Source organism: Diceros bicornis, unplaced genomic scaffold (assembly GCF_020826845.1).
Source record: "Diceros bicornis minor isolate mBicDic1 unplaced genomic scaffold, mDicBic1.mat.cur scaffold_568_ctg1, whole genome shotgun sequence".
Lineage (NCBI taxonomy): Eukaryota > Metazoa > Chordata > Mammalia > Perissodactyla > Rhinocerotidae > Diceros > Diceros bicornis.
This window is the reverse complement of record NW_026691438.1, coordinates 75,096-102,624: the sequence shown is the minus strand read 5'-3', so window position 1 is coordinate 102,624 and position 27,529 is coordinate 75,096. Positions and strand designations below refer to the sequence as shown.

General features: G+C 41.1%; 1 protein-coding gene and 1 pseudogene across 1 annotated transcript; both read left to right on the top strand.

The window, feature by feature from the left end:
• The first annotated feature begins 5,876 nt into the window (after positions 1-5,876).
• On the top strand, positions 5,877-17,794 carry LOC131403218 (olfactory receptor 5M11-like; annotated as a pseudogene).
• A 5,255-nt stretch (positions 17,795-23,049) lies between these two features.
• LOC131403221 (olfactory receptor 5M10-like) lies at positions 23,050-25,152 on the top strand. Its single transcript, XM_058537509.1, has 2 exons — positions 23,050-23,070; positions 24,041-25,152. Exons 1-2 carry the CDS (start codon positions 23,050-23,052, stop codon positions 25,004-25,006), a joined length of 987 nt encoding a protein of 328 aa, XP_058393492.1. The 3' UTR covers positions 25,007-25,152.
• The last annotated feature ends 2,377 nt before the right edge of the window (positions 25,153-27,529 follow it).

The following is a 27,529-nucleotide window of genomic DNA, read 5'->3' as shown; positions in this document are numbered from 1 at the left end:
GTTATCAGTGGCTTACGTGCACTGAGGCCCCTGGCTAACATCCCAGCCCAGTAGTTGTGTACGTGTATTGTTCTCTTTGGTTATCGTCCCAGCCCGGCACAGATGGCCAGTCCATCCCGTGCTACGACGCTCCAAGAGCCTTGAAATGTTACAACTTGCGACTCTCTCTGTGGGAGAAGGGCCAGTTCCCACCACACAGAAAGCAGCTTTGTATTTCTGTTTGTGCTGGTGGCTGTAGGTCAACGGAGCGGCCAATCATGGCTGTACTCATGTCAAGACAACAGGTACTCTGCCAAACAGTTTAGAGCTTCCTCAAAAAGTTAAAACATAGAATGACTATATGACCCAGTAATTCCATTCCTAAGTTTATACCTGAAAGAACTGAAAACAACTGTTCAAGGAAAAATTTGTACATGAATGTTCGTAGCAGCACTATTCACAATAGCTAAAATGTCCATCAACAGATGAGTGGATACACAACAAGTGGTATATATGCACAATGGAATACATTCAGCCATAAAAAGGAACGAAGCCTGATACACACTACAACATGGATGAATCTTAAAAACATTATGCTGAACAAAAGAAGCCAGACACCAAAGCCCATATATTGTATGATTCATTTATATACAATGTCTAGAATAGGTAAATCCACAGAGACAGAAAGTAAATTAGTGGTAGCCAGTGGCTGGGGGTAGGCAGGACTGGGGAGTAACTACTTAATGATCATAGGTGTGATAAAAGGGTTCTGGAATTACAGAGTGGTGATGGTTGCGCAAGACTGTGACATTATTAAAAGCCACTGAACTGTATATTTAAAATAGTTAAAATGGTCAGTCTTTCTGTTTTGTGAATGTTACATGAATTAAAAAAAGCCTTGTTACCTGAGTCAATAAATAAATGCAGGAATGATGTCAGGCTTACCAAGAGATGCGAGGTTCCTGCAGTTTTCCAGCATCACATCCCTGTACAGTGTTCTCTGAGAAGCATCCAGCAATACCCACTCTTCCAGGGTGAACTCCACAGCCACATCCTCGAAGGTCACCAAGTCTTAAACCATCACAAACGTCATGGCTTAGCCAAGGACCACCCTCACCAATGTTGACAGGAAAAGGGCCGAGGATGACAGAACTAGGGAAGAGGAACCCAAAACACACGATGTCCGGGCAGGTGCTGAGCTCTGCTCTCCTTTGCTTCCAGGCTCAGCCCTCAATGCTCATCTCCAGTCTACTTACTTCCAGCCACTCCCAAGGTTAGATGCATGTCCACCACATACACAGTTGTCTTTTTCCAGTAAGACTGTGGGCTCTGTAATCTTATTTCTCTCAATCTCCAAGGTTGACAGGCTGGGACACTGAAGAAAACAGAGAAATACTCACTAGTAGCCGTCATAAATTACTTGAGTACAGGACACGGTCATGTCTTTCCTTTAAAAGTCTCAGCAGAACACAATATAGACGGTGACCCCGGAGGAAGCTTTGAAAATGTAAAAAATGTTGACATAGGCTGACATTTTCTGGACAGCCCCTCACCCTCCATCAGATGCTCGGAGATCCTGGGATGCCTGAGGACCTGGTTTGCCTGTGAGGCTCCAGGCCACAAAAGATAAGTCCAATTTCTGGTCAAAAGAATAATTATCTGGAGAAAGGAGTATCTGACTTACCAGTAACCAGCTTGCCAGGAAGCCATGAACAAGACCTTCCTCCTCTGTGCATCTTCTCCGAGGAGAGGCTGGGTACAGGGGAGACTGAGCTGGAGAAGAAGGAAGGAGTCACAATAATCCAGGGATGCCCTCTGTTCACAGATTATTCCCATTTCACAGATAAAGAAATTGAGGTTCGGAGGGACATCATTGTTACTTCATCAAGTTTATAGAAGGAATTAGAGGTAAAATTCATGAGATCCCACACAGTCACCGCACAGGTGACATCTCCACAGACACTCAAACCACTGAAGTCCCAAATCCCAAGAACCACATAATCAGATATCAGTGACCTCATGGATCCTGGGGCTCCACTCCCACCTCCCCTGCTCAGCCCCCTCCCCTGTGGTGCAGGGGCCTTTAGCGCCTGGACTCTGAGGCCTGTAAGGACCCAAGAACTTACCACAAGTCGGGGACAGAACCATGGCCGCCATCCTGTGATTCAGTAAATGTTCGTGAACAACAGGGCAGTGGAGAACCAGGATGCTCCTCCTCTTATCCCCACAGAGCACTCAGGACAGGGCCCTGGAATAAATGGGAAAATACAAAGTATTCACAGCCTCTCTCCCTCTCTAGGTTACTGAGGACGAATCTGTCTTAGCCCGTCCGTCATGTCCTCCTTCAAACGTAATATATTTGATACTGGGCCTTTATTTTGCTTAGCAGGTGATGAACTCAGGGCCATGTGATGGCAAAACTTGTCTTCTGCCCCCAGTGGTATGACCAATACATTACTGCTCCCCCCATTTTAAGTCTTTGGCTTCCCTGAGTCTCAGGGCACATTCTTCCCATCCGCGTGGTTGTCACAATCACAGTCCCAGCTACAACCCCTGTTCACGGAGACTTTGGCACCTGAGTCCCATTGTTATTTCAACCTCCAGTCCCACCTCACTTGGATGACGTCAGCGTCCATGAGGATGACTCTCACAGTATTAGGAGTTTGTCCCCATCCATCTTGGCCACACATTTCCATGGTTACCACCCCAGGCTTTGTCATCACCTAACACTGCTCTACCATCTAGAACAATAGTTCAGAAACTTCTCTCTCTGAACCCAAACTCCCAAACATCTACCCTGCTCACTCATTTCCTCCTTTCAGGACATGTGTTCTACCACACATGGCTCCAGTCTACCCACTCTCCTACTTTATTGTTGTCCATCTACTACCTTCTCTCTTCACTTCATACTTACCCAACTTGTATTTCACTGTGTCTCATTTCAACATATTTCCTTATCCCTACCCCCTATCTTCACTCTGGTACAGCAGAACTCCAACCAAGCATGATTCCAATAATCTGCCTGCTCCGTGGCAACATCTGGGCAGGCCAGCCTGCACAAGAGATGTCACGTTGCCACCTCCAGAAAAACATGGTCTCCACCACGCAAAGAGCTCTTGACCCTGTAGGACAATCCCACAAGTCTCTGAAGCTTCCTACTCATCATACCTTCTCTAATGTCTCTAAATCTCTCACATGGTCACCTTTTCCCCTATGGTAACCAGCTTCATAAATAGCCCTCAATGATTCGAGCCTCCTGGTTGTCACACTCACATTGAATTAGGGCTGACCTGTGTGACCAACAGAATATTGTGGAGGTGACTTCTCAGGCTAGGTCTTAGAAAGCACTGTAGCTTCCGCCTTGTTCTCTTGGACTGCTGGCTCTAAGGGAAGCCAACTGCCATGTTGCAAAGACACTCAAGCATCCTGGTGGGGAGACCTACGTGGAGAGGAACTGAGGCCTCCAACAGCCAGCACCACCGTGCCAGCATGTGAGTGAACCACCTTGGAAGTCAATCCTTCAGGTGACTGCAGCCCCAGCTGATATCTTGATGTGAACTCATGAAAGTCCCTGAGACAGAACCTTCCAGCTAAGCTGCTCCTGAATTCCAGAACCACAAAAACTGTGAGATGACACATGGTTATTGTTGTTTTAAGTCACTAAGGTTTGGGATAATTTGCTATGCAGCAATAGGTATCGATGAATACACTCTGACTTTCAGCAGATGGTCTTGCCTCTTACTTCTCAAAGCAATCATCCTAAGGAGTCCATTTTCCTGTCTTGTCACCAAAATCACAACCTGCACCACGGTTTCCTCCCTCTCCTGTTACAAACCAGGAGCCGTCTCCCCTTCTCTGTAAGGCCGTGCTCTGCAGCTCTGTGCTTTGCTCCATCCCGCCTGCCTTTTTAGGATCTGAAGCCTATCGATGATCTCTTATCTACCCTTCCCCTTCCAGCTCTCCCACTCTCCTGGACTCTTCCTCCCACCATTTCAACCCTGTGCAGTATTTGTATTGGGGAAATAAACCTATCCTAAGAGCATAGTTTTCTTTCCAGTTACTTCCCAGTCTCTCTCCCTCATCACTGCCAAAGTGTTTGCATTCTCTGTCTCATTTCCTCATGTCCCCAACACAGGACACTCTGGTTTCCACCACTTCCATTTCAAGGACAACACTCTTGGTAGAATCATCAATGATCTTAGTCACAGAACAGAGATGTAGATGGTAAATACTGATACTATTTCTTATCTTTCAGATCAATAAAAATCCTTTGTTGGAAAGTCTGTCTGGAAAGGCACTTTCATACACTGCTGGGGTACAACTCCTACAGAAGAAAATTTACCATAATCAAGCAAAACTGCAAAAATATTTATCCTTTCTCCATCATTCCCACTACTAGGAATCCATCTCAAAGATACAGAAATACTAAAATATTCCTCTAAGACTATTCACTGTGACATTATTTATAACAGCAAAGGAGTAGAAACAACACAAATGACCATCAATAGGAACTGGTTGAATAAACTATGGGATATTCACCTAGTGAAGAATCATGCAGCCATTGAAAAGTGATAAGATCTCTAGGTAGTTATAGAGATAATTATCCCCAATAAATATAAGGAGAAAAACATCAAGGTACAAAAGTGTATGGAATGATTCCTTTTTAAAAGAAGGGAAAGGCCAGGATATATACATATGTATATGTATACATATAAATGTATATACATTTGCATTTTATATGTATATGTATTGTATGTAATTGTATGTAAAATACAAATGTATTTTATATAATACATATATATAAATATATGTACATATATACACACATATATTTTGCATATGTATATTTTTACGTATACACACACCTATTTTCTTATATTTGCAAAAGAAACGCTGAAAGGATAAAACATGAATACAAACGGTAACCAAGAAGGGTAGGACAATAATTGAGAAGAGGAGACAGGAATTGAATTTAGAATTCCCTAAATATGGCTCATTATACAGTTTTGACTTCGGAACCGTATTTTAAAAATACAACCACAATCCTCAAAATGGAAAACAAATAACTAAATGAACCGAATTTGCATATAAACTGGAAACATGACTACAACAGAGTTTGAAAAAGAATGCTTTCACGGGACTTTAAAACTAAGTATATTGCTAATTCAGCTGGTTTCCTCCTGAAGGACATTTGAGTTTAAAACTAAGTATATTGCTAATTCAGCTGGTTTCCTCCTGAAGGACATTTGAGTTGTTTCTCTTCTTTTGCTGTTGGAAATAATGCTTCTGTGAATAACCATCGTGTGTAGATGTGGTCTTGTATTTTGGGAGGTTTACATTCAGAGTATATTTCCAGAAGCGAGATTGCTACGTAAAGACAGCGACTCTTCTGGGTGTAATTTTTTATATACACTGAAGGAGAATATCATTAAGTAAATAAATTAATGCTATTCAGAGGCAATATTTTTAGTATAACATATAAGAGATTAATATAAAATCAAAGAAAATTAAGCAAAAAACCACTGTAAAGTTAAATTGAATTAGAAATATCATGTTAAACTCATGATTTAAAAATTACGTATTCTCTGCTGCAGAAATTGATAAAAGAAACCTTAACTAAATTGGAGTCAGGAAGGCCTGTAGTGGGAGCTCTCACACCCTCTCGCATATTGTCAATTACACCAAACAGGAAGTGACAGAGACTTGTGTCTTGGACACGAAGTAAAACTGCTTTATTACTGAAGCAAGATTTTTTTTTCCACCTGACAACATCCTAGCCAATGAGAAACATCACAGCTCAACCAACGAAACACGTTGCAGCTCAACCATCGAGAAACGCTGTAGCTCAGCCATCGAGAAACGCTGCAGCTAAGCCAACCAGAAACGTGGCAGCTCAGCCATCGAGAAATGCTGCAGCTCAGCCATCGAGAAACGCCACAGCTCAGCCAGTGAGAAGCCTTTGCTGCCTTGACCTTTACTTTCTCCCAATGGATTTTCCTTTAGAACAGCCCCTCCTTACTCCTGCTCTTCTCTATAAAAGCAGCTCCCCTCCTTTCTTTTCTGGATTTGCCTGTGGTTTGCCATAGCATGTATATCCTGAATTGCAATTCTTTTGGCTATTCCCAAATAAATTCAATTTCAGATGAAATAACAGGCAAATTGGCTTTTTAAGTTGACACTACTATATCCACTGAAAGGTCTTAGAAGCAATGATACTCCAGAGGCACTGAGCATACCTAGTGTCCAGCTCTTGGTTTTTAAGACTATTTACCACTAAAAAGAGCAAAGTACTCTATGCACTAATAATAGAAAAATTTCCAGTATATGTTAAAGGAAAAAAGGCAGAGAAAAATGCATAGAGTACTACAATGTTTTGTATAAGTAAAAGGGGAAATGAAAATATATTTGCTTGCATTTACTTAAAGAAAATCCAGAACGGTAAGAATGCATGATAAACCAATCAAAGTAATTACCTATAGGTGGCTAGAGGAAGGAGAATGGGATGGAAAGAAAACAAGGTGAGGGCAAGACTTTGTAAGGTATATCTTTTTATATCACCTTAGTTTTGGACCAGATGCAAAGAAGAATTCTAATTAGATTTTAAACATTTGAGTATTTTATAAAAAATCGAGTAATTTCATTTTTAACCCGAAAGTCTTCCTGACTCCTTGTGGTGACAACCCAAGCCCAGGAAAGCCCACTGGCAGGTCTTCTGCACAGCAGAGGCTGATGGAACCTGTCGGTACCAGGTCCACACGGTACTCACCTGCTCACACAGAAATCCGAGGATCAACGAGGACAGGTGGACCCTGAGCCTGGTTTCACCTCAAACTTGAGCTCCATGGATGCTTTTCTTGGCTGAGGGGGGAAAAAAGCACAGAGATTGCTTTTGAGACCCTTTATAGGGAGTAATACAGCTGATGGATGGAAAGGCACCCCATTCACTTTTCTTTTTTGGATTTACTGATTTAACTGTAACTGTTGGCTGAGACTGGATTTTCCCGATTCCTATCCAGACACCTGCTCCCCACTTAGTAAACTCAGTGAATAAAGGAGACACAATCGCTATCCCTCAAATGTCGTCTGAGAGTAAGACAGTGACATTAGACATCTTTCGCATGTCCTGTTCTCCATGGTACATCCCAAGTGGTGCACTGTGGTTTCCTTAGATTTCAGCCCAGAGCTGGGCACATAGTGGGTGGTCAATGCATGTTTGTGGAATGAATGCGTGAATGACTTAAAACCAGAAGTGGAAGAAATTGGGGACGGTGGGCTTGGGAGAGACTAGACTCCAGAGGTGTGTGTGAATACGGGTGGGGGGACCTCTCTGGTGCTCTCAGTGCCCCGGGTAGGGGAGTGGCAAGCAGAGAGCACAGAGGTTTACCTACAACTCCTGGAAGGAGGTGGGATTTCTAACAGACTTGAGGTAGTGAGCTCCCCACCCCTGAGAGTGTGCAAATGGGTGGGGCACATTTCTGGAGAGTTCTAGGGGAAATTTCTGTCCCAGGGAAGGTTTGGGGCTGGGGAAACCTTAGTCTGGTCTAAATGAGAGCCCTTTGGGTTTGTCAGCAGCCCAAGAGTGGTGGGGGTTTGTGCATCCTCCTCACTTACAGTTGCATATGGGACTCAGCTTGTCCCACATCCCTTCTGTGTGTGTGTGGCTGGCAGCGCCCTGACCCCGTGGTGCAGGGTGGGTCTCCTTTGAGCTCTGGGATGCAGTCGTCATGGTTCTAAATTTGGTGCAGCCCTCAGCCCCTTGAGCTTGGACGCGCTGCCCCCTGGTGAGAAGAAAAAGCAGTTCCTCCTCATCACTTTGTAACCTCTTGGGGCTTCTTGTTTTGGGTTTTTCATATATCTTCTGACATCCTTTTTTTTTTTTTTTTCTTTTTTGTGAGGAAGACCTGCCCTGAGCTAACATCCTTTGCCAATCCTCTTCTTTTTGCTGAGGAAGATTTGCCCTGGGCTAACATCTGTGACCATTTTCCTCTACTTTATATGGGATGCCGCCACAGCATAGCTTGATAAGCAATGTGTCGGTGCGCGCCCGGGATCCGAACCTGCGAACCCCGGGCCGCCGAAGTGGACCGTGCACACTTAACTGCTTGCACCACCTGGCCGGCCCCTTGACATCTTTTTTGTTTTGTTTTTGTTTTTTGTTTTTCCATTTTTTAAAAAATTTTTTGTTTATTGCAGTAACATTGGTTTATACCATTGTAAAATTTTCAGGTGTACATCATTATACTTCTATTTCTGCATAGATTACATCATGTTCACCACCAAAATACTAATTACAACCCATCACCACACACGTGTACTGAATTATCCCTCTCACCCTCGTCCCTCCCCCCTTCCCCCTGGTAACCACCAATCCAATCTCTGTCTCTATGTGTTTGTTTGTTGTTGTTATTATCTACTACTTAGTGAAGGAAATCATACGGTATTTGACCTTCTCTCTCTGACTTATTTCACTTGACATCTTTTTTTATATATATTTATTTATTTTTTATTGCGGTGACATTGGTTTATAACATTGTATAAATTTCAGGCATACATCATTATACTTCTGTTTCTGCATAGATTACATCATGTTCACAACCCAAATACTAATTACAATCCATCACCACACACATGTGCCTAATCATCCCTTTCACCCCCCTCCCTTCCTCCTTCTGCTCTGGTAACCACCAATCCAATCTCTGTCTCTCTGTGGTTGTTCATTGTTGTTTTTATCTTCTAGTTATGAGTGAGATCATACAGTATTTGACCTTCTCCCTCTGACTCATTCTGCTCAGCATAATACCCTCTACTTCCATCCATGTTGTCACAAATGGCTAGATTTCATTGTTTCTTATGGCTGAGTAGTATTCTATTGTGTATATACACCACATCTTCTTTATCCATTCATCCCTCGCAGGGCACTTAGGTTGCTTCCAAGTCTTGCTATTGTGAATAATGCTTCAATGAACACAGGGTGTATGTATCTTTACACATTGGTGTTTTCGTGTTCTTTGGATAAATACCCAGCAGTGGAATAGCTGGATTGTATGGTAGTTCTATTCTTAATTTTTTGAGGAATCTCGATACTGTTTTCCATAGTGGCTGCACCAGTTTGCACTCCCACCAGCAGTGTATGAGAGTTCTTTTCTCCTGACATCCTCTCCAACACTTGTTGTTTCCTGTCTTGTTAATTATAGTCATTCTGATGGGATTGAGGTGATATCTCATTGTAGTTTTGATTTGCATTTCTCTGATAGTTAATGAAGTTGAACATCTTTTCATGTGCCTGTTGGCCATCTGTATACCTTCTTTGGAGAAATGTCTGTTCAGGTCTTTTGCCCATTTTTTAATTGGGTTGTTACTGTTTTTTGTTGTTGAGCTGTATGAGTTCTTTATATATTTTAGAGATTAACCTTGGGGGTTCTTGCTGATGCTACAGGTTGAGGCCGCCTGTGTGGGCCGGGAGTGGGTAACACAGCACGGGGGGTCCAACTCGCATGTTTGTGAACTGGGGATCTTGGCCTGTCTGCGGGGCAGTCCCCCCAGCTGAGCACCACCGTCTGGCCCAGGATGGGGCTGGAGACACTGCCCACTCCCCAGGACACCATGGGACAGGGTGGGTGGGGATAGCCAGAGCATTCACCCACCCCCATTGTCTAATGACAGATGTGGCAGATGGGTGGGTTGAGCTCAGCGCTCCACAGATAAACGAGTTTCCACTCTGGAAAATTCCTGCATAAGAACGATGCTGGCAGGTGAGTCAGAGACAGAGACTCAGGGAGAGACAGAGACAGAGAGAGCCTGTGGGAGATGCTCAGTGAACAGGGACTGGTTGAAGGAATGAAGAATGAATGGTTCCTTGGACTGAGAGAAGAGAGGACTCAGCATCTACGTGGATAAGCTCTGGCAGCTCGTGCTTGTTTTGTTGGTAAACTGGGAGGACGTGTCCTGGGAGACGTGTCCAGGCTGCTGGCCAGGGGTCCTGACGTCTGTGGGGCTGGATGATGGCGTGAGGCAGAGAATCCTGCCTTCAGCAGGGGCCCAGGGTGGCTGAGGATGAGGACAGAGGGAGGAGACAGTTGGGAGGATGCCCAGCTTCCCTATCCTGAAGAGGCTAGTCTCCCTCTCCAGGCCCCCTCAGGGACAGGGCGGGATGGGAGAGGCCTTATAGGGCATCCTCAACGCAGGTCCCAAAGAAAGCTCCTGGGGTGTGTGTCCCAGGAAGAGGCTGAGAGAGGTTTGGGGAGATGGAACGAACTTGGAATGAATTACAAGCAGAATGGAGGGAGATGGGGGTGGACAGCTGGGTCATGGTGGCGTGGGTAGCCCTTGGGAACATCACTGCCCATTGATGTCTCAACCAATGGGATGGGACCTGGGGGTGGGTTCCTGGGCGTCTGAAAACCCCAGGGTGGGGTGTCCTAGGGGTTCCTCATGAGGTGACCCTGGGAGAGTGTATTTGGGGAGGGAGTTTGGAGGTCAGAACACAGGGGAGGGACCTAGGGCATTAGTGGGGTCATCATGGGATGGTCCTGGGGGCCAAAGCCTTCCTGGGAGGATTCCAGGGCTGAGGACTGGGGTCAGGAGGTGCACTGAGAGACAGACCATGCAGGGGTATTTTCAGAGGGATGCAGAATAAGGGGCTGGGCTGAGAGCAGTGGCGTCATCCTGAGGGTTTGGAGTTTCAGAACATGGTGTTCTTTGGGGGTACGAATGGGGGATGGGTTGTGGGAGCACCTGGATGGAAGGAGTCTAGGGGAGCAAACTGTGAGGGGAGGGCAGAGTTTGGGGGAGGGGCAACTTGGGGCATGGGATTTGGACGAGGGATCCTTTAGTGGGCCATTAAAGGGAAGACCCCTGATGGTCAGAACTTGGAGTTTTGTGGTGAATGTGGGGTTTCAGCACTTGTGGGGAGAATTTTGGGGGTGCTCATATTATCAGAGTATAGGAGAACTTTGGATAAACAGCCAAGAGAAAACCAATGAGGGGGTGGATTTGAGGTGCTTAGAACAAGGGATGTCTTGGGAAGTGGATCTCGGGGGTATGTTTGGGGTGATTAGAAATTAGGGGCAGACTATGAGGGTGCACCTAGGGGTTGCAACACTCATGGAAAGATTCTGAGAGGGGGTTTGGAGTGCCCAGTGCAGTTCCTTGGGGAGGAACAGGGTATGGGGGTGGGTTGAGGATCCTTGATGGACATGGCAAGGGGGTGAATTGGGGAGCTTAGAGCCCAGAGGAATCTTGGGGCACTATATATCAAAAGAAATAGGTGATGGAGGGGAGATTAGGGGTTAGAATCTGGTGATGTCTTGGGGGTGGGCTTGGGTGGGGCCCCAACCTGAAAGTGCCCTGAGGGACACAGATCATGGAGACGGGTTTGACAGAGTGAGGACATGGTGGTGTTTTGGGGCTTGATCCTAGGGGAGGTGGGTTTAGGGAATCAGAACTGGGGTCTCTCCCGGGATGGACCATGGGAGGTGAGTTAGGACAGGGCAGAACCAAGGATGTCTTTGGAGGCAGATCTTGGTGGGGTGGGTGTGTGGGGTCAGAGCAAGGCGAGTCTGGGTGGGTCCAGGAGTGGACGAGACTGGGCCCTGAGGGAAGGGAGGACAGAGCCCGCTGGGTAGCGGAAGCTTTACTGCCCACAACACTCCCCACCCCTGCCCCGCGTCAGTAGCACTGTCAGTACACGATGTGGGGGCCCTGCTCCTCACACTCCTCCCACAGGACCCAGCAGGACTGGAAGGCGCACAGCGAGGCCTCAATCCACACCGAGAGGCTCCTGCTGGGCCAGGCCGTCACCCCCGTGCGGGACAGGTTAAATAACTTGCCTCCTTGATATTCACTATGTTAGGGCAGGCCCCGCATCATCTAATTTGATTTATTTATTTTGAAAAAGTTGCAACTGAGTTAAATGTTACCCAATTTCACTCAGAGAGCAAGGTGGTGACAGAGCTGAATGTAGTTCCAGACCTACCCACATCCTTTGTTTACATGATGGAATGATGGAATTCTTCTCTAAACACAGAGAGAAAGCTCAGTGAGCAGCATAGTGCTCCCCTCATGTGCGTCTGATCATGAGGACCGTCCTGCTGATGAGTCAGGCATCAGTGTACGCCTGTAACGAGGGCTGATCTACTTCAGCTGCAAACGTCCAGTTCACACCAGACATTCTGGTGGCTTTTAGGCTCACCTCTCACTCTGGAACTGTATTTGTGGACACTTTCTTTCCTTGTAGATGCTCTCATGAATTGATATTATTTTCTGACTACTTGCCTCTAAGCACCTTACAACTTGAATCTCAAGCCTTTCTTCTCCTTAATTATCTGGTGGAACATTTCTAAGTTACCATTGCAGGGAGCAGGAGGAGGGATCAAGGAGAAGGAGATGGAGGTAGCCCATTTACTTTCCTTACTACAAACAGAAAGTCATTCTGAAAACAGAGTAGAGTAGTCAGCTTTTCTTTATCTGTAGTTCGCAGTGGCATAGAGCTCTTTACGTCCCCGAGGACAACATGAAAATCTCCTTTGGTCTTTTTTTTTCCTGCATCTCCCCATTTCCAGTAAACGAAGCAGTTCTATTTACCAAGATTTTTTTTTTTTTTTTTAAAGATTTTATTTATTTTCTTTTTTCCCCCCAAAGCCCCAGCGGATAGCTGTATGTCGCAGCTGCACATCCTTCCAGTTGCTGCACGTGGGACTCGGCCTCAGGATGAATGGAGAAGTGGTGCCTCGGTGCGCACCCAGGATCCGAACCCGGGCCACCAGCATGGCAGAGCACGCACTTAACCACCAAGCCACAGGGCCGGCCCTACCAAGATTTTAAGTCACCTGGAAGGTTGTTTCTTAAAAAGTGACTGGTTATTATGTTTCTAGTGTTCATTTCAAACATATTCCTTATCTCCACCTTTACGTGCATAAATCGACAAACCATATTTTCCACAAAACTCTAGGACAATTTCAACATTGGTGTACCCTGTTTCCTCAAAATGCTTTGAGGCAATCCCTTCTGTTTTCAGTAGCAGAGTTTGAACCTCAACTAACTTTCCTGGCAACAGGTTTATTGAAATTTCAGTTGATCTTCCTGGACAATATTTTGTAGACCTGTCACTGGTTCAAAAGAACCAAAGAAGGAAAACATTCTGCTCACCACACACGAATGTAAGGACATTTTCAGGCACAGGATGGCGCTCACCCCAAAACAGGAGTTCCTATAGTTAGAGCCAGGTGATCTATGAGACCCTTATATCTTTGGAGGGAGGGGTAAAATTTTGAGTGTGTGCTTTAACTTAGTTGAGGATCCACAGTTTCATTAGATTTTTCAAGAGATCCATGTAAAAAAAAAAAAATTAAGGACAATTCTTATAATGAGTTGTGGCTAAAAGTTTTTCCATAGCTCTACTTGCTTTTTTTTCTTAAACAAAGTCTTTTCTCATTCACCTGTAATTGAATGACCAACAGAAAAAGCTAGCCTACTGAGCTGGGTGACCATCTAGAGGATCTCTCCAGGGCTAAATCCTTGCTTAGGAGCTTCTTTCTCTTCTCCTTCTTCCTCGTCCTTTTCTGCTTTCTCCCCCCCCTTCCTCTTCTCCTCCTCCTCATCCTCTTCGTCCTTCTTCTTCTTCCCCTCCACCCACGTCATGCTCCCCCTCCTCTTCCTTCTTCTCCTTCTTCTAGTCGTTATTTTAGCAGGGGTGAGGATGCTCTCCTTCTCCTTCCACATCCCCACTGTCAGCTCTGATAGCCCATGTGTTCCAGGAAAGGCTGGCTTCATGGACATGCAACTTATGCCATTGACAGGACCGTGTTTTCAGAAGTCCCTCAAGTTTGGTTTAATACTCTGCTGTCACAGTCTTGAAATTCTTAATATTTTTTGAACAAGGATCCCTTACATTTTATTTTCTCCTGGACAGTGTATATTATGTAGCTAGTCCTAGTTGCAGGTTTCACAGTTTGTAGCTTTCTACTATCCTTGAGCTACTTCTCTGGGTTCTTTCTCCATCAGGTAGAGGCTCTGCCTGGTTGTGAACCAGTAAACCCACAAGCGCCTTGTTCAGAAGATGTTCATCTTTTGCTCTGGCCTGACTCAGGCAGTCAGATTGGCTGTGATCTTCCTTCTCTGTAAACACACAATATTCAGTCATTTTTGCCTCTTCACTTATCAGTAGCTCCGTTCTATTCATCTGGATATTTCTGGATCTCACACAGGTCACTGAGCTTGTGAGTCAAGACTATTTCAGATCCCACAGGCCGTCATTAGTGACATGCAACAAATGAGTTCTTCTGCAAGTGAAACCCTCAAGTCCTATTTCCTGCTGTGTCTTTATACATCTGAAATTGCCAAATTCTGTTCTTTTTCCTTCCATTTTTCTCTGTTCTGGTAACCACCACTTGTTCTCTCTCTGAGGTTTTCTGGGTGTAGAAGAACATGAAGACATCTCCTAAGTCACCTCACTGCTGTCATACAAATAAATATTCTGGTTACAGAGTGTTTCCTTCTAGACATTTCTTGAAAGGACTGCAACTAACCCCTGACTCCTCTTCTCCAGGGAAGGCCATTGACATTCTTGGAAGGAAAGTCTGAGGTAGAGATGAATCAGACTTGCAATGAAGTGAAACATTTGCATTTTAGGGAACATCTCAGCTGGATTTTCTGCATGAACTCTGTACACACACATCACTAGCAGTTTCACAGAAAGATTGCATACGGTGTCTTTGCATCTGATCTTTATCCTTAGAACATCCTTCTTACAACAGCCTTATTGCTTGTTCTCTTCCTCCTTCAGTTTGTTTCTAAAAAAGTCACTTTTCATGAGTTCTTTGTTGGTGTTACTATTTAAAATTTGAACACCCTTTCCTCTAAACCCCATTTTCTTTATTTTTTTCTATAACAGTGCCATTTGAAACACCGTTTACTTACTCACAATACTGTCTATCTCTGTCAACTAGAATGTGAATGCCAGAAGGGCAGGGGGTCTGAAGGTTTTGTTCATTTCTGCATCTGCAGTGCCTAATCACATGATATGTTGAGCATCAATAAATACTTGTTTATGAATATCTAGCTTGATGTCCACCATGACTTGAGAGGGTGACAGAACCGATACTGTTAATCCCACTTACAAATGGGGAAAAGTGGTAACTCATGGTTAAGGGTCATTATATTTCATCTATAACAATTATTAGTGTATTCAACAATTGTTTATTAAGTATTTACAATTCTCGGTAACGGAGATATAGGTACCAAAACAATTTGTCACTATCGAGCTGGCCTTGTGGCGTAGCGGTTAAGTGAGCACACTCCGCCGCTGGCGGCCCGTGTTCAGATCCCGGGCGCACAATGATGCACTGATGCACCGCTTGTCAGGCCATGCTGTGGCGGCGTCCCATATAAAGTAGAGGAAGATGGGCACGGATGTTAGCCCAGGGCCAGTCTTCCTCAGCAAAAAGAGGAGGATTGTCATAGCTGTTAGCTCAGGGCTGATCTTCCTCACACACATAAAAAAGAATTTGTCACTATCTTTCTAAAACTAATACTATAGTAAGTTGTAGTGACTCATTATTGAAAAGAAACAAGAATTGCGAGGAGTTTCAAAAGAAACAAAGTATGAGAGAAAGGGCAAAAAATAAAAGCATCTCAAGAGAAAGGAAGAGGGGATTCAGCTCTAGTTGTGACATGAAGGAGATAAAAAGCCATAGGGTTTGGAATACCTCTAATAGACACAAGCTGTGATTCATAACTTAAATACGAACTATGAAAACTTACTCCTTTTCTTTATCAATACATTACATCATTGCTGTAGATGGTCCTCAAAATGCTAAGTAAGATTTGATTTGATTTGATGATTATTTGTTCAATCATTTGGCATATGTTTATGGGACCACTGTGACAGTGCTTTTTTAAAGTGTGATTCTGGGAACATCTGCATCAGAATTTTCTGGATAATTGTTGCATATGATGATCCCAGTATCCCACATAAGACTTTATGAAATGAATGTTCTGCGACTTTTATTGAATAACAAGCTTCCAAAGCAACTGCTTTGTACACTAAAGTTCAAAAGTACTAATTCTCCTAAGCATATTACATCATGAAAAGCTCCGTGGAGACACAGACACGAGTAAAACATTGCAAGTAATTCATTTTTCATGCTTACACTGTTTTTTCCTTTTCTTTGTAAAATCAGTGTATAAACATATGCTGAGAAGTCACTGTACAATAGTGAACTGGACTTTGTCCCTCACCCTGAAGAACTAAAATATGAGTAGAAAGTAGATTCACTATGATGATGTAATGTCCCAGTGAACAAATTAGCAGTATATAGAGTGCGCTGGAAGCAGAAAGCCTGAAGGGATTAATTCCAGCTCACACACGATGTGAGTGGAGTGAGGCATGCTTCACAAAGGACTGGGCTTTGAACTAGGTTTTATAGGATGTGTAGAGTTCGAGAGGCAAAAAATAGTGCAGGGATATAGGGAATACGTACCACGGTTGTATATGGAAATAGGAAAAGGTATAAGTATAGTTATCTACAGGTATTCCTATAGGTGTAACTGTAGGTATACAGATAGAAATAGAATACTTACAGTGGCAACTGAAATCATGGCTTAGTAGAAGTACAAAGTTGGGTTGTGATGGTATTCATTTAATGACATACGAAGGTTTAGAGAAAAGTTGTTTCAGTCGTCGGTAATGTGATTTGTACCTTCATGCTGCTTTATTTGCATTTGTTTCAAATGCAGGCACAGACTCTCAGAAAATGTCCATCACAAATGAGAGTGCAATAACAGAATTCATTCTCCTGGGGCTCGCAGATCGCCCCGAACTCCAGCCTCTCCTCTTTGTGCTGTTTCTGGTTGTGGACTTTGTCACCCTCATAGGAAACCTGGGCATGATGGTGTTAATCAGACTCGACTCTCGCCTTCACGTGCCCATGGACTTCTTCCTCACTAATTTAGCCTTTGTAGATTTGTGCTAGACCTCGAACGCAACCCCGCAGATGTTGACTAATTTCTTACCAGAAAAGAAGACCGTCACCTTCGCTGGCTGCTTTACACAGTGTGACATATTCATTGCACTTCTCCTGACTGAGAGTCACATGCTGGCAGCAATGACCTATGACCGCTACTTGGCCATATGCAACCCTCTGCGCTACAGTGCGAAAATGTCCAGGCGCGTCTCCATCTGCTTAGCCACATTTCCTTACATCTGTGGCTTCTCAGATGGGCTATTCCAGGCCATCCTGACCTTCCACTTGACCTTCTGTAGATCTAGTGTCATCAACCACATCTGCTGTGCAGATTCGCCACTCGTGAAGCTTTCTTGCTCTGATACTTATGTCAAAGATCAGCCATGCTCATACCAGCTGGCTTCAATCTCTCCAACTCTCTCACCATCATCCTGGTGTCCTGTGCCTTCATTATTGCTGCCATCCTCTGGATCAAATCAGCAGAGGGAAGGCACAAGGCATTCTCCACCTGTTGTTCCCAAGTGATGGCTGTTACTCTATCTTATGGAACTCTCTTCTGCATGTATGTAAGACCACCAACAGATAAGACTATCGAAGAATCAAAAATAATAGCTGTCTTCTATACTTTTCTAAGCCCAGTGCCTAATCCATTCACCTACAGTCTGCAGAAAAAGATGTAAAGCTGGCCTTGAAGAATGTGCTCAGATGACATATGGCCACTAGGATGGCAATGCCTCCAATTTCCAATAAACCATAACTGTAAATATTTGGCTCAAATGTCTTTGCATTTTCATGACGAGTGTTGGTGTTCTTTCTGGATATGACACAAGTGTCTCAGCTAAAAAGCTCATGTCTGGGAAGAAATAAGCTGCACTTATTAGCCTAGGCCCTTATTCCTCAATGTGTGGTCCATGGAGCAGGAGCGAAAGCGTTAACCTTGGAGGTTGTTAGAAACGTAGCATTGCATTCTGTGCCTCAGGTCTACCATACACAGATCTCTGTTTTAACCAAATCCTGGGTGATTTGTAAACACTTTAAATTTTGAGGAGAACTGCTGTAAGTGAAAAGTCCTCGTTAATACTCCCTGAAATGCTGGTGTACTCTTGTTTACAATGGTAAACAGGACAAACATTCTCTCAGCTCAGTTCCTTGAATTTATTCCATTCTTATTACCATCTGTCTTTTGGGGCTAGGAGTCTTTAAGAAACACCCTTCTGCATACCTCTTGGACTTACTAAGTGAAGCCAGAACCTGTGGGTCACAGTAGTAGTTTCCTGTTTCTCGTGAATGTGCTTGTGTAATGGCCCCTGTGGGAATGGGAAGAGAGACGAATAGAGTGATCTTTCTTTTCCTAGACTTGAGTTTGTGGATCTAGTTTGTGGCCTCTGAGCTGTTGGGGCCTGCTTCTTCCCTGTGACTTGTAAGCCTTGGTCCACAGACTCAAGTCTAGGCAAAGAATGAATGCTCTCTGCTTTGAAAAATTTAGAATTTACTTGGGATTATCTTTTATCTTCTCATTTTTTTAAATAAAAGTTTGGATTATTGATTGAGTCTTGCTTCTTTTCTCATATTTCACCAAAACACTGCTTAAGCTGAAACCCACTAAATTTGGTATTTTGTATCGTTCAGTTTTCAATACTTTTTAATATTCCCTGTGACTTTTTAACTTATGGGTTATTTAGAAGAGAGTGCTTAATTACCTTATATTTGGACTTTTAAATGATATATCATTGTTACATATTTGTAACTTAGTTTGTTGTCAGAGAACACAGCCTTATGATTTTAATCTTGAGATTTTATTGACTAGTTTTTTTTTTCCAGGTTTGTTGAGATATAATTGACATATAAAATTGTGTAGGCTTAAGTTGGACAACATGATGATTTCATAAAACTATATATTGTGAAATGATTATCACAATAAGGTTAGTTAGCACTCTATCATCTCACATGATTACAATCTTTTGTTGTTGTCTTAGAGGTGGCCAAATCATTTCAGATCCATTCTCTTAGCACTTGCTAGTACAAAAAAACAGTATTTTTAACTATAGTCACCATGCTGTACATTAGATCTCCAGAACTTATTCATCTTATAACTGGAAGTTTGTACCAGTTGACTGACATCTCCTCACTTTCCCCACCCCTGCCAACCACCATTCTAGTCTCTGGTTCAACAAGTTCAGTTTTTTTAGATTCCATGTAAAGGGGAGATTATACAGTATTTGTCTTTTTCTTCCTTCCTAAAAAAGGAAAAAAATAAAAACATCCTGATTATTAAAAGAATGTGGCATACTAAATATGTCATATTAACACGGTTATATTATACAATTAAAAAGAATCCAAATTCAAAGAGCATCAACCAATTCGGAATATTCTTGCAATACTATTTAGTTTTAAAACACTAAAACCAAATTCATGCAGACTTGAGGAACTATTATGTAAAATTATTTATGGGTAGACAGGAACCAAAAGGTAATATGTAAAATTATATAACAATAGCTGTTAGTTATGTAGTAGGGGAAATTATATAAAACTTCTGTAAGAGAAGAATATACTAAATCAGAGGTGAGTATTCTTTATTGAGAAAGGATTCTGTTTTGATTGAGGAAACTAATGAAACAAATCATAGAAGAATTAAAATATGTAAAACATTAAGTTCTTTCTTGAAAAAATAAAACACATATGGTTTTATATTCAAGAGAAGTAGACTCAAATATATACCAAAATGCAGCGAGAAAAATCATTGAAATTAGAGATGTGAGTTTCTTTGAGAAGATAATCAGCTTTCGTTAAAGGAAACTATGTAATATATCATATGAAAGTAAATCATTTTCATATTCAAGAAATATATCATAAAGCACTTCCCTTGTTGGTAAGAGTAGCTCAGTGGTGTTCAATATTGATGCCCTAGGAAGTGAAATGAAGAACTTATCTGCTAAGTAATCAAGTGGAAATGAGTTCTTGAGGGAGACTAAAAATATGACTCTGTATTATTATAAACAGCTGACTTCTGCTTTTGTGTTTCTTATCAATCATCATTTCCAAACTACTTTTTCAATCGTTTCCATTAGACTTTCATTTGATCCCAAACTATGCATATATAAAAAATATTTTGTTATCCAAGAGAATTGCATTCAGGTACCACCAACAAGGGATATCTTTTTTATTGTTTTTGAAACTCATTATTTTATCATGGGGAGACTGTCAAAATAGAACTTTTCTCCATTGTACTAATGTTTCTCATAAACACTGTTCTCAAAGCCTGTTCCACATCCTTGTTCCTCAGGCTGTAGATAAATGGATTCAGTATGGAACCCACAAAAATACAAACACGGCCACAATTTTTCACTTGTTCAACAGTCTGTTCGTTTGCTGGTCTCATGCACATGCCACCATAAAACACAATAACAGCTGTCAGGGGAGCTGCAGGTGGAGAAGTCTTTGTGCTGCCCTTCACTGGAATATGTCTTCATAACTGTGATGAAAGTGAAAATGTAGCAGTTGAGGATGATGAGTGGGGACACTGTGAGTTGAATCTTTGTGGACACAAAGAGGGCAGGTTGCTTTATGTAAGTGTCAGAACATGTCAACATTAAGAGGGGTGGGCCAGCACAGTAGAAATGATTGTTGGGGTTAGGTCCACAAAAGGACAAGTGAGAGGTCAATATTACCTGCATTGTGCCCACCATGGAACCCCAGAGGGAGGGGAAAGTGAGTAGGTAGATGCAACGTGGCCTTGACATTCTGCTGTTGCAATGCGGGGGATTGCAGATTGCCATGTCCCTGTCATAGGCCAAGCCACTGAGCATGTAATACTCAGCAAGGAACAGACTCGTGAGGACTTGAGAAAGCCTTTATGTATTTCATTGACCACTCCTATTTACTACTTAAAACTCTTCATCCAACTAATTCTCCTTCTGCTGCTGCTTCTCTCATTCATTTTCTTTTTATAATTTTATTTATTTATTTTTCCCCCCAAAGCCCCAGTAGATAGTTGTATGTCATAGCTGCACATACTTCTAGTTGCTGTATGTGGGACGCGGCCTCAGCATGGCCAGAGAAGCGGTGCGTCTATGCACGCCCGGGATCAGAACCCGGGCCGCCAGCAGCGGAGTGTGCGCACTCAACCGCTAAGCCACGGGGCTGGCCCTCTCATTCATTTTCTTATTTTTTTTTTTTATCTCAGCTTCCTTGATACCAGAAACAAAGAGAAGAGAAGAGATAAGAGATAAACAGATTTCTTTCTGGATTCCATCCTTGATGTAATAGTTAAAAATTTTCCAGGTGAAGAAAGGGTTTGACAAATTAAGCTTCAATGGTTAGCTCTTGTCCTGTTTTAATTTAAGTATGGGAAGAGCCCTGATAACGTTGTGCCTCTGTTGTCGTTTTTATTCGTACCTCAGTATTAATAATCCAGTGAATAATTTGATCTGGTTGACTGTGAGGAAAGCGAAACTTACCTTTAAATCAAATTTATGCAGGTAAATTTACTTACAATAAAATATAATAATTTTAGTGCAGTTTGACGAATGTGCTCAGCCATGAAATCATAATTCAAGTTGTCAAGGCTGCTGTGCAGGTAGGGAGAGGGGTGGGGATAGGGAATGTAAAAAGGACACAGGGGCTGGCCCGGTGGCACAAGCGGTTAAGTGCGGGTGCTCCGCTGCAGCAGCCAGGGGTTCGCCAGTTCGGATCCGGATGCGCAGCGATGCACCGCCTGGCAAACTATGCTGTGGTGGCATCCCATATAAAGTGGAGGAAGGTGGGCATGGATGTTAGCCCAGGGCCAGTCTTCCTCAGCAAAAAAAAAAAAGAGGAGGATTGGCAGATGTTAGCACAGGGCTGATCTACTCACACACAAAAAAAAGACACAAAGCTCACTCCTTTTAGCAACATTGTGACATGTTTACTTGAATAAATGGATTAATTTTCCTAGAACTGTTGCAAGACTTTGGTAAATATCCAGAGTTCTCAAGAGTTGATTTTGACAACTTTTGCCAGTGTTCTCATTGCTTTTTTGGAGAAACAGGTTTTGGGAGGTCATCACTCTGCCCTTCAGGAAGTTAATCTCTATATATGCAATGCTTTTGAGATTCATTTAACTTGCATTAGTAGTTTGTTCATTTTTTGCTGAGTGGTATTCCATTATATGGGTATATCACAATTTGTTTATCTATGCATTTGTCAACATATATCTGAGTTTCTTTGTGGGTATACGTCTTCTTTTCTCTTGTATAAATACGCTTACTGGGCTATAGTTTTATATGGCACTTAATTTACGAGACATTTTATAAGGAACAACCAGTTTTCCAAAGTCATTAAATTATTTTATACGCCATCAAGTGACATATTATGAAATTTACAATTACTTCACGTTGTCATTGTCTATCTTTTTCTTGCTAATCTTTTTAATTCTTGCCATTGATGTGACTGTGAAGTGGTATCCAGCTGTAGTTAGGATTTGCATTTTCTTGACAGTTATGGTTGCTGACATTCTTTTCACATGGTTATTGGCTATTCGCAAACCTTCTTTTATGAACTCTCTGTTCACCTCATAGACTTTTTTTTTTTGGTTAGGATGGTTATAATTTGAGCAGTTTATTGTGGATAATCTTCATGTATTCTGAATACAAGTCCTTGTCAGAATAACTGAATGTGAATATTTTTCCTAGTCTGTGGCTTTCCTCGTCTTTCTGCTCCTCAAATCTCTCACCTGCTGTACCTTCCTACTCCTCACTATCATTAGATAACCTCATTTCAGTGTTTATAGAGAAAAATTTAAGCTTTCTGATTGGGATTCCCTGTTCTTTACTATATTAAAATTGCAAAACTTATCTGCATGTATTTTCCTCCTTCCACAGTATTAAAAAAGTGATGGTTAAATTCTTTACGTGTGCTGAAGATCTCACACACAGTACCAAGCAGTGTCTACCAGAGTTAGGTAGGGTTATTGGCCTCAAAGGAGAATCTAGTTCCCAAAGCATTAAATTAAGGTTATGCCCTTGATGAACAAAGAGTATTTTAATTGGTTTTTAAAATTTATTTAAAAAATTCTCTATGGAATATACTTAGCAAATACATTATAAATCTTCCCACTGTGCTTTTACAAAATATGGTAAATCAGCTTTTACAGGTAGGTTATTTTCTACATTTGTTCGCAAAAATATGTTTTGTTCTTTTGTGTGGAGATTAGTATCCTCTAAATGTGGAAAAAATTGCATCTAAAGCAGGATGCTTTAGATCCTGCCGTCATTTTCTTCATAATCCTTGCTTCTGACTGACATGATGTTATACGTTTTTATCTATGTGTTTAATATCTGTTCCTCCTCCTACAACATGTGCTCCATGAGGACGGGGAATTTGTTCACTGCTGCAACTACAGATCCTAGAACAGAAAAATATCAAATTTTGCAGTGTACGTGAATAAATGAGTGGGTAAATTTATAAAGCAGAGAGAACAAGTCTTCATTCTGTACCTTCTGAGCCATATATCAAGAGTTAAATTTCACTAAATTCAGTGTCCTCTTTAAGAAATTAAGTCAGACGACTATAGGTTTCAAGAGAAAATGCTGTGCTGAACATTTATCTTCTATTTTATATCTGAAACAATAGGACATCACAGCGCAAGGGACCCTAGAAATCCAACTTCCTTTGTCCATTTGAATGATGTTGATGATGTGCTGCTTTTCCTGTCTAATTTTCACTTTTTTGGCTTTTTTTCCCAAAACATTTGGAAAAAATATCAAATATGAAGTTCCCCAAGAAGACAGTTATAAATGTATACATATGTATATATAATATGTAATATTATAACATATTATCTATTAATTAATATAAACTACAACTATATGTAAATACATTATATATACATGAGAGAGAGTGAATGTGTTTGCGTGTTTGAGATGTATATATATAGAGAGAGAGAGAACAGAGATAGAGTGTGAAAATATTTACATAGAAATCTTGATGTGTGTGTTGAAAAGAGAAGAGTAATTTCCTCATAGATGAATTGATCAATAAGTAAGTGATAAAATGGATGGAATAAAATAATAAAAGCAGAATCTGGATCAGACAGAATTCCTCACTTTCTTTGTCACTGTCAGTTTTCAAGGGCTAAGAAAATATCTTCTCAAAACCACACTGTAGTGAGGGAATTCATTCTCTTGGGACTCACAGAGGATCCAGTGCTAGAAAAGATCCTGTTTGGGGTGTTTCTGGTGATCTACCTAATCACACTGGCAGGGAATCTGTGCATGATCCTGCTGATCAAGACCAATTCCCACCTCCAAACGCCCATGTATTTCTTCCTTAGCCACCTCTCCTTTGTAGACATTTGTTATTCCTCCAACATTACTCCAAATATGCTGCATAATTTCCTCTCAGACCAGAAGACCATCTCCTATGCTGGATGCTTCATGCAGTGTCTTCTCTTCATTGCGCTGGTGATCACTGAGTTATATATCCTTGCTTCCATGGCAGTGGATCGCTATGTTGCCATTCGCAGCCCTTTACATTACAGCACCAAAATGCCCAGGAACATTTGTATCTCTCTAGTCATGGTCCCTTATACTTTTGGCTTCCTCAGTGGACTCTCTCAGACACTGCTGACTTTTCACTTGTCCTTCTGTGGCTCCCTTGAAATCCATCATTTCTACCGTGCTGACCCTCCTCTTCTAATGTTGGCCTGCTCTGACACCTATGTCAAGAAGACGGCAATGTTTGTAGTCGCTGATTTTACTCTCTCAAGCTCCCTCTTCATCATTCTCCTGTCCTACCTTTTCATTATTACAGCTGTCTGGAGGATCCGTTCTGCTAAAGTCAGGCACACAGCCTTTTCTACCTGTGCTTCCCACCTTACAACAGTCACCATATTTTATGGAACCCTCTGCTGCATGTACTTAAGGCCCCCATCTGAGACGTCTATAGAGGAGTCCAAAATAATTGCAGTCTTCTATACGTTTTTGAGCCCAATGCTGAACCCATTGATCTACAGTCTAAGGAACAAGGATGTGATCCATGCCATGCAGCAAATGATTAAGGGAAATCTCTTTCATAAAATTGCAGTTTAAGCATGTGTTCATTTGTCATTACTAAGTGTCAGTGATGACGTGGTGACTCCCTTCAAAGAACAAACCTACTATTCTATAGTCATGATTTGTTTATCTTCATGAACTGTCAATGACATTAGCTAAATTCTCCGCAAAATTAATACCTTCAAGACAAGTTGTTTTAATAAAAACTGTAATATTTAAATTAAACAATATTTTCTTTAGCAGAGAACCTCTAAAAATAAAATGGGCAGTATCCAATAATTCCATATAATACTTTAATATCTTTACTTACTTGGGGATAAATCTTGTAATTAACTCACTCTGAGGGAAACACTGGAAATCCATCTTCTCTGAGTTATGTGGTCTACAGAGCCATAGTGACGTTCAAAGCAGGGGGATTAGTTTTGCACTTTTTTTTACTTATGAAATTATTTCTTCTTCAAGTGTGGTGTAGAACAATGTCTCTGGTGCCTGATTAATTACTGGAATCACCTCAGGGAAATTTTAAATACATAGATCACACATAGGTTAAAACATTTTGTAAATTCTCCCACAACCCGAATCATACACATCCTAAAAACTTTTTGTCTATTTATAAATACTGGTTATGATTCTCAGTTTTGAAAATAAACTGTCAACACCTGTTTGTGAGTTTCCAGGAATATGGATTGAATTCAAGCACAGTATAGTATAAAGCATTCTAGGTATATTTTTTATGTAATTGCACTGAGTTAGGTCTAATTTATTAAGAGTTAATACAGTCTGTGAAGTGGCTTCTGCAACCTGAGAGGGCCCTGAAACAGTATATAGATAAGTAGGTGTTTACATATCTTTTTGGAGGAGAACACTCGATTCTTACTTTGGTTCATAAAACTGGCTGTGACATTATTCTCTAGATAAGTCTGTTCCAGTAGTTCTCAAAATTTCTATTGAGAAAATCTTCAGTAAAGAAGGTTATATAAAGAGATACATAAATCATCCTCATTAATCTATGCACTATTATTCAACTAGATGGCTGCATATTGAGACATATATTAAAATTTCTTTAAATTGTCTTAAATGTCTGGTATTCTAATATTGTGTGCCTTGATTTTAACTTAGACCGTGATACTAAATGTTCACATGAAATCAACTGCTATATTTACTCTGTGTTCAAATAATTTTCCAGAAAATCACTCAGATGACATACAGTTTTAGAAAACTGAGCTCTCTTCTTAAGTCTCAGTTGATTGAATAAGGCTGATTCTATCAAACATGTTCACTATAAATAACTGAAAATACAGACAGTGGTGAGGAAGTAACATTTGTCAGTGATGTGTCCTAAACCAATGGACAACTTCTGTTTGAATTTTCTTATATTTTTCTTAATAAATTGGTGTGTGTATATATTCTTCTAATTCCTAAAACGAAATTGGAATCATTTGCCATATGCAAGGTTTAACATTGATTTTCACTTGAGAGTATAATGTTTGTATTTTCATATAGACTAAATATTTCTAGTGAACATTATTTTCAGTGTGGTATAATACACAAAATTAAATCATACTTGAAGTTAATTACAAAAATAATACATAGTTGTAGAGAAGCAAATTGAAAAATACTAAAAGATTTTTAAATTTTGCAATAAAATTTAGTTTCAATTTTGGAATGAAAGTAAAATTTACTTGCAATCCCCTATTAAAAGAGAGTTGTTCTCTGCATTTGGTTAATTTTTTTCCACTTTATCTTGCAAACAATTATTCCATCGTGTTGATATATCCTATTGTTATTATGATTGACTCGTATATCTACTTCCATATCCCTCTTGTTATTTCTCTAGGATAGATTCCTAAATGTGGAATTGCTGACTTAAATGCTTTGAACACTTTTAAAGCCCTTGTTAAATTTTTCTATGGGTAAATTTTTCTCCAGAAAGCATCAACCATTTACATGTATGATTAATAATGTTTGAAAGTAACCATTTCACTGTACTTATATTAATATTAAGAAATATTATTTAAGATAATTAGCTTCTTTATTGTCTCAACTGAAATTCTTAGGCAAGGTTTCTATTTGAATTTGAACAGAAAAAGAATTGAAATATATGCTTAACAAATGAAATATATGCATCAGCTTGATGATTACAGTTCATGTTGTTTCCAATATTCTTCACATGAAGAATATTTACATTTTTATTGGGAAAATTTTTGTCTCTTTTTGTTTTGCTTTGTGGATTTTCTCCATCCTAAAATTAAATAAGCAAGTATCTATATTATGTTATTGATTTTTTGTGGCTATATATTATAGGAATACCTTGAGTTATTCTAGATACAATTTTGTTGTATGTTGTACTATCGTATATAACTTGTTCTCTCACATTTTAACCCATTTCCTTCTATTTATTAAGCAACGCTTTACTTTTCATTAATTTGTGACGTTATCTTCATTGTATACTGAATGAATCCATTTCTATTTTTTCTTTGACCAATCTGTATACATATTTTAAACCAAATTCTTATAATTAATGTAGATTTAAAATGTTTCAATTTCTTTTTTTGTGTG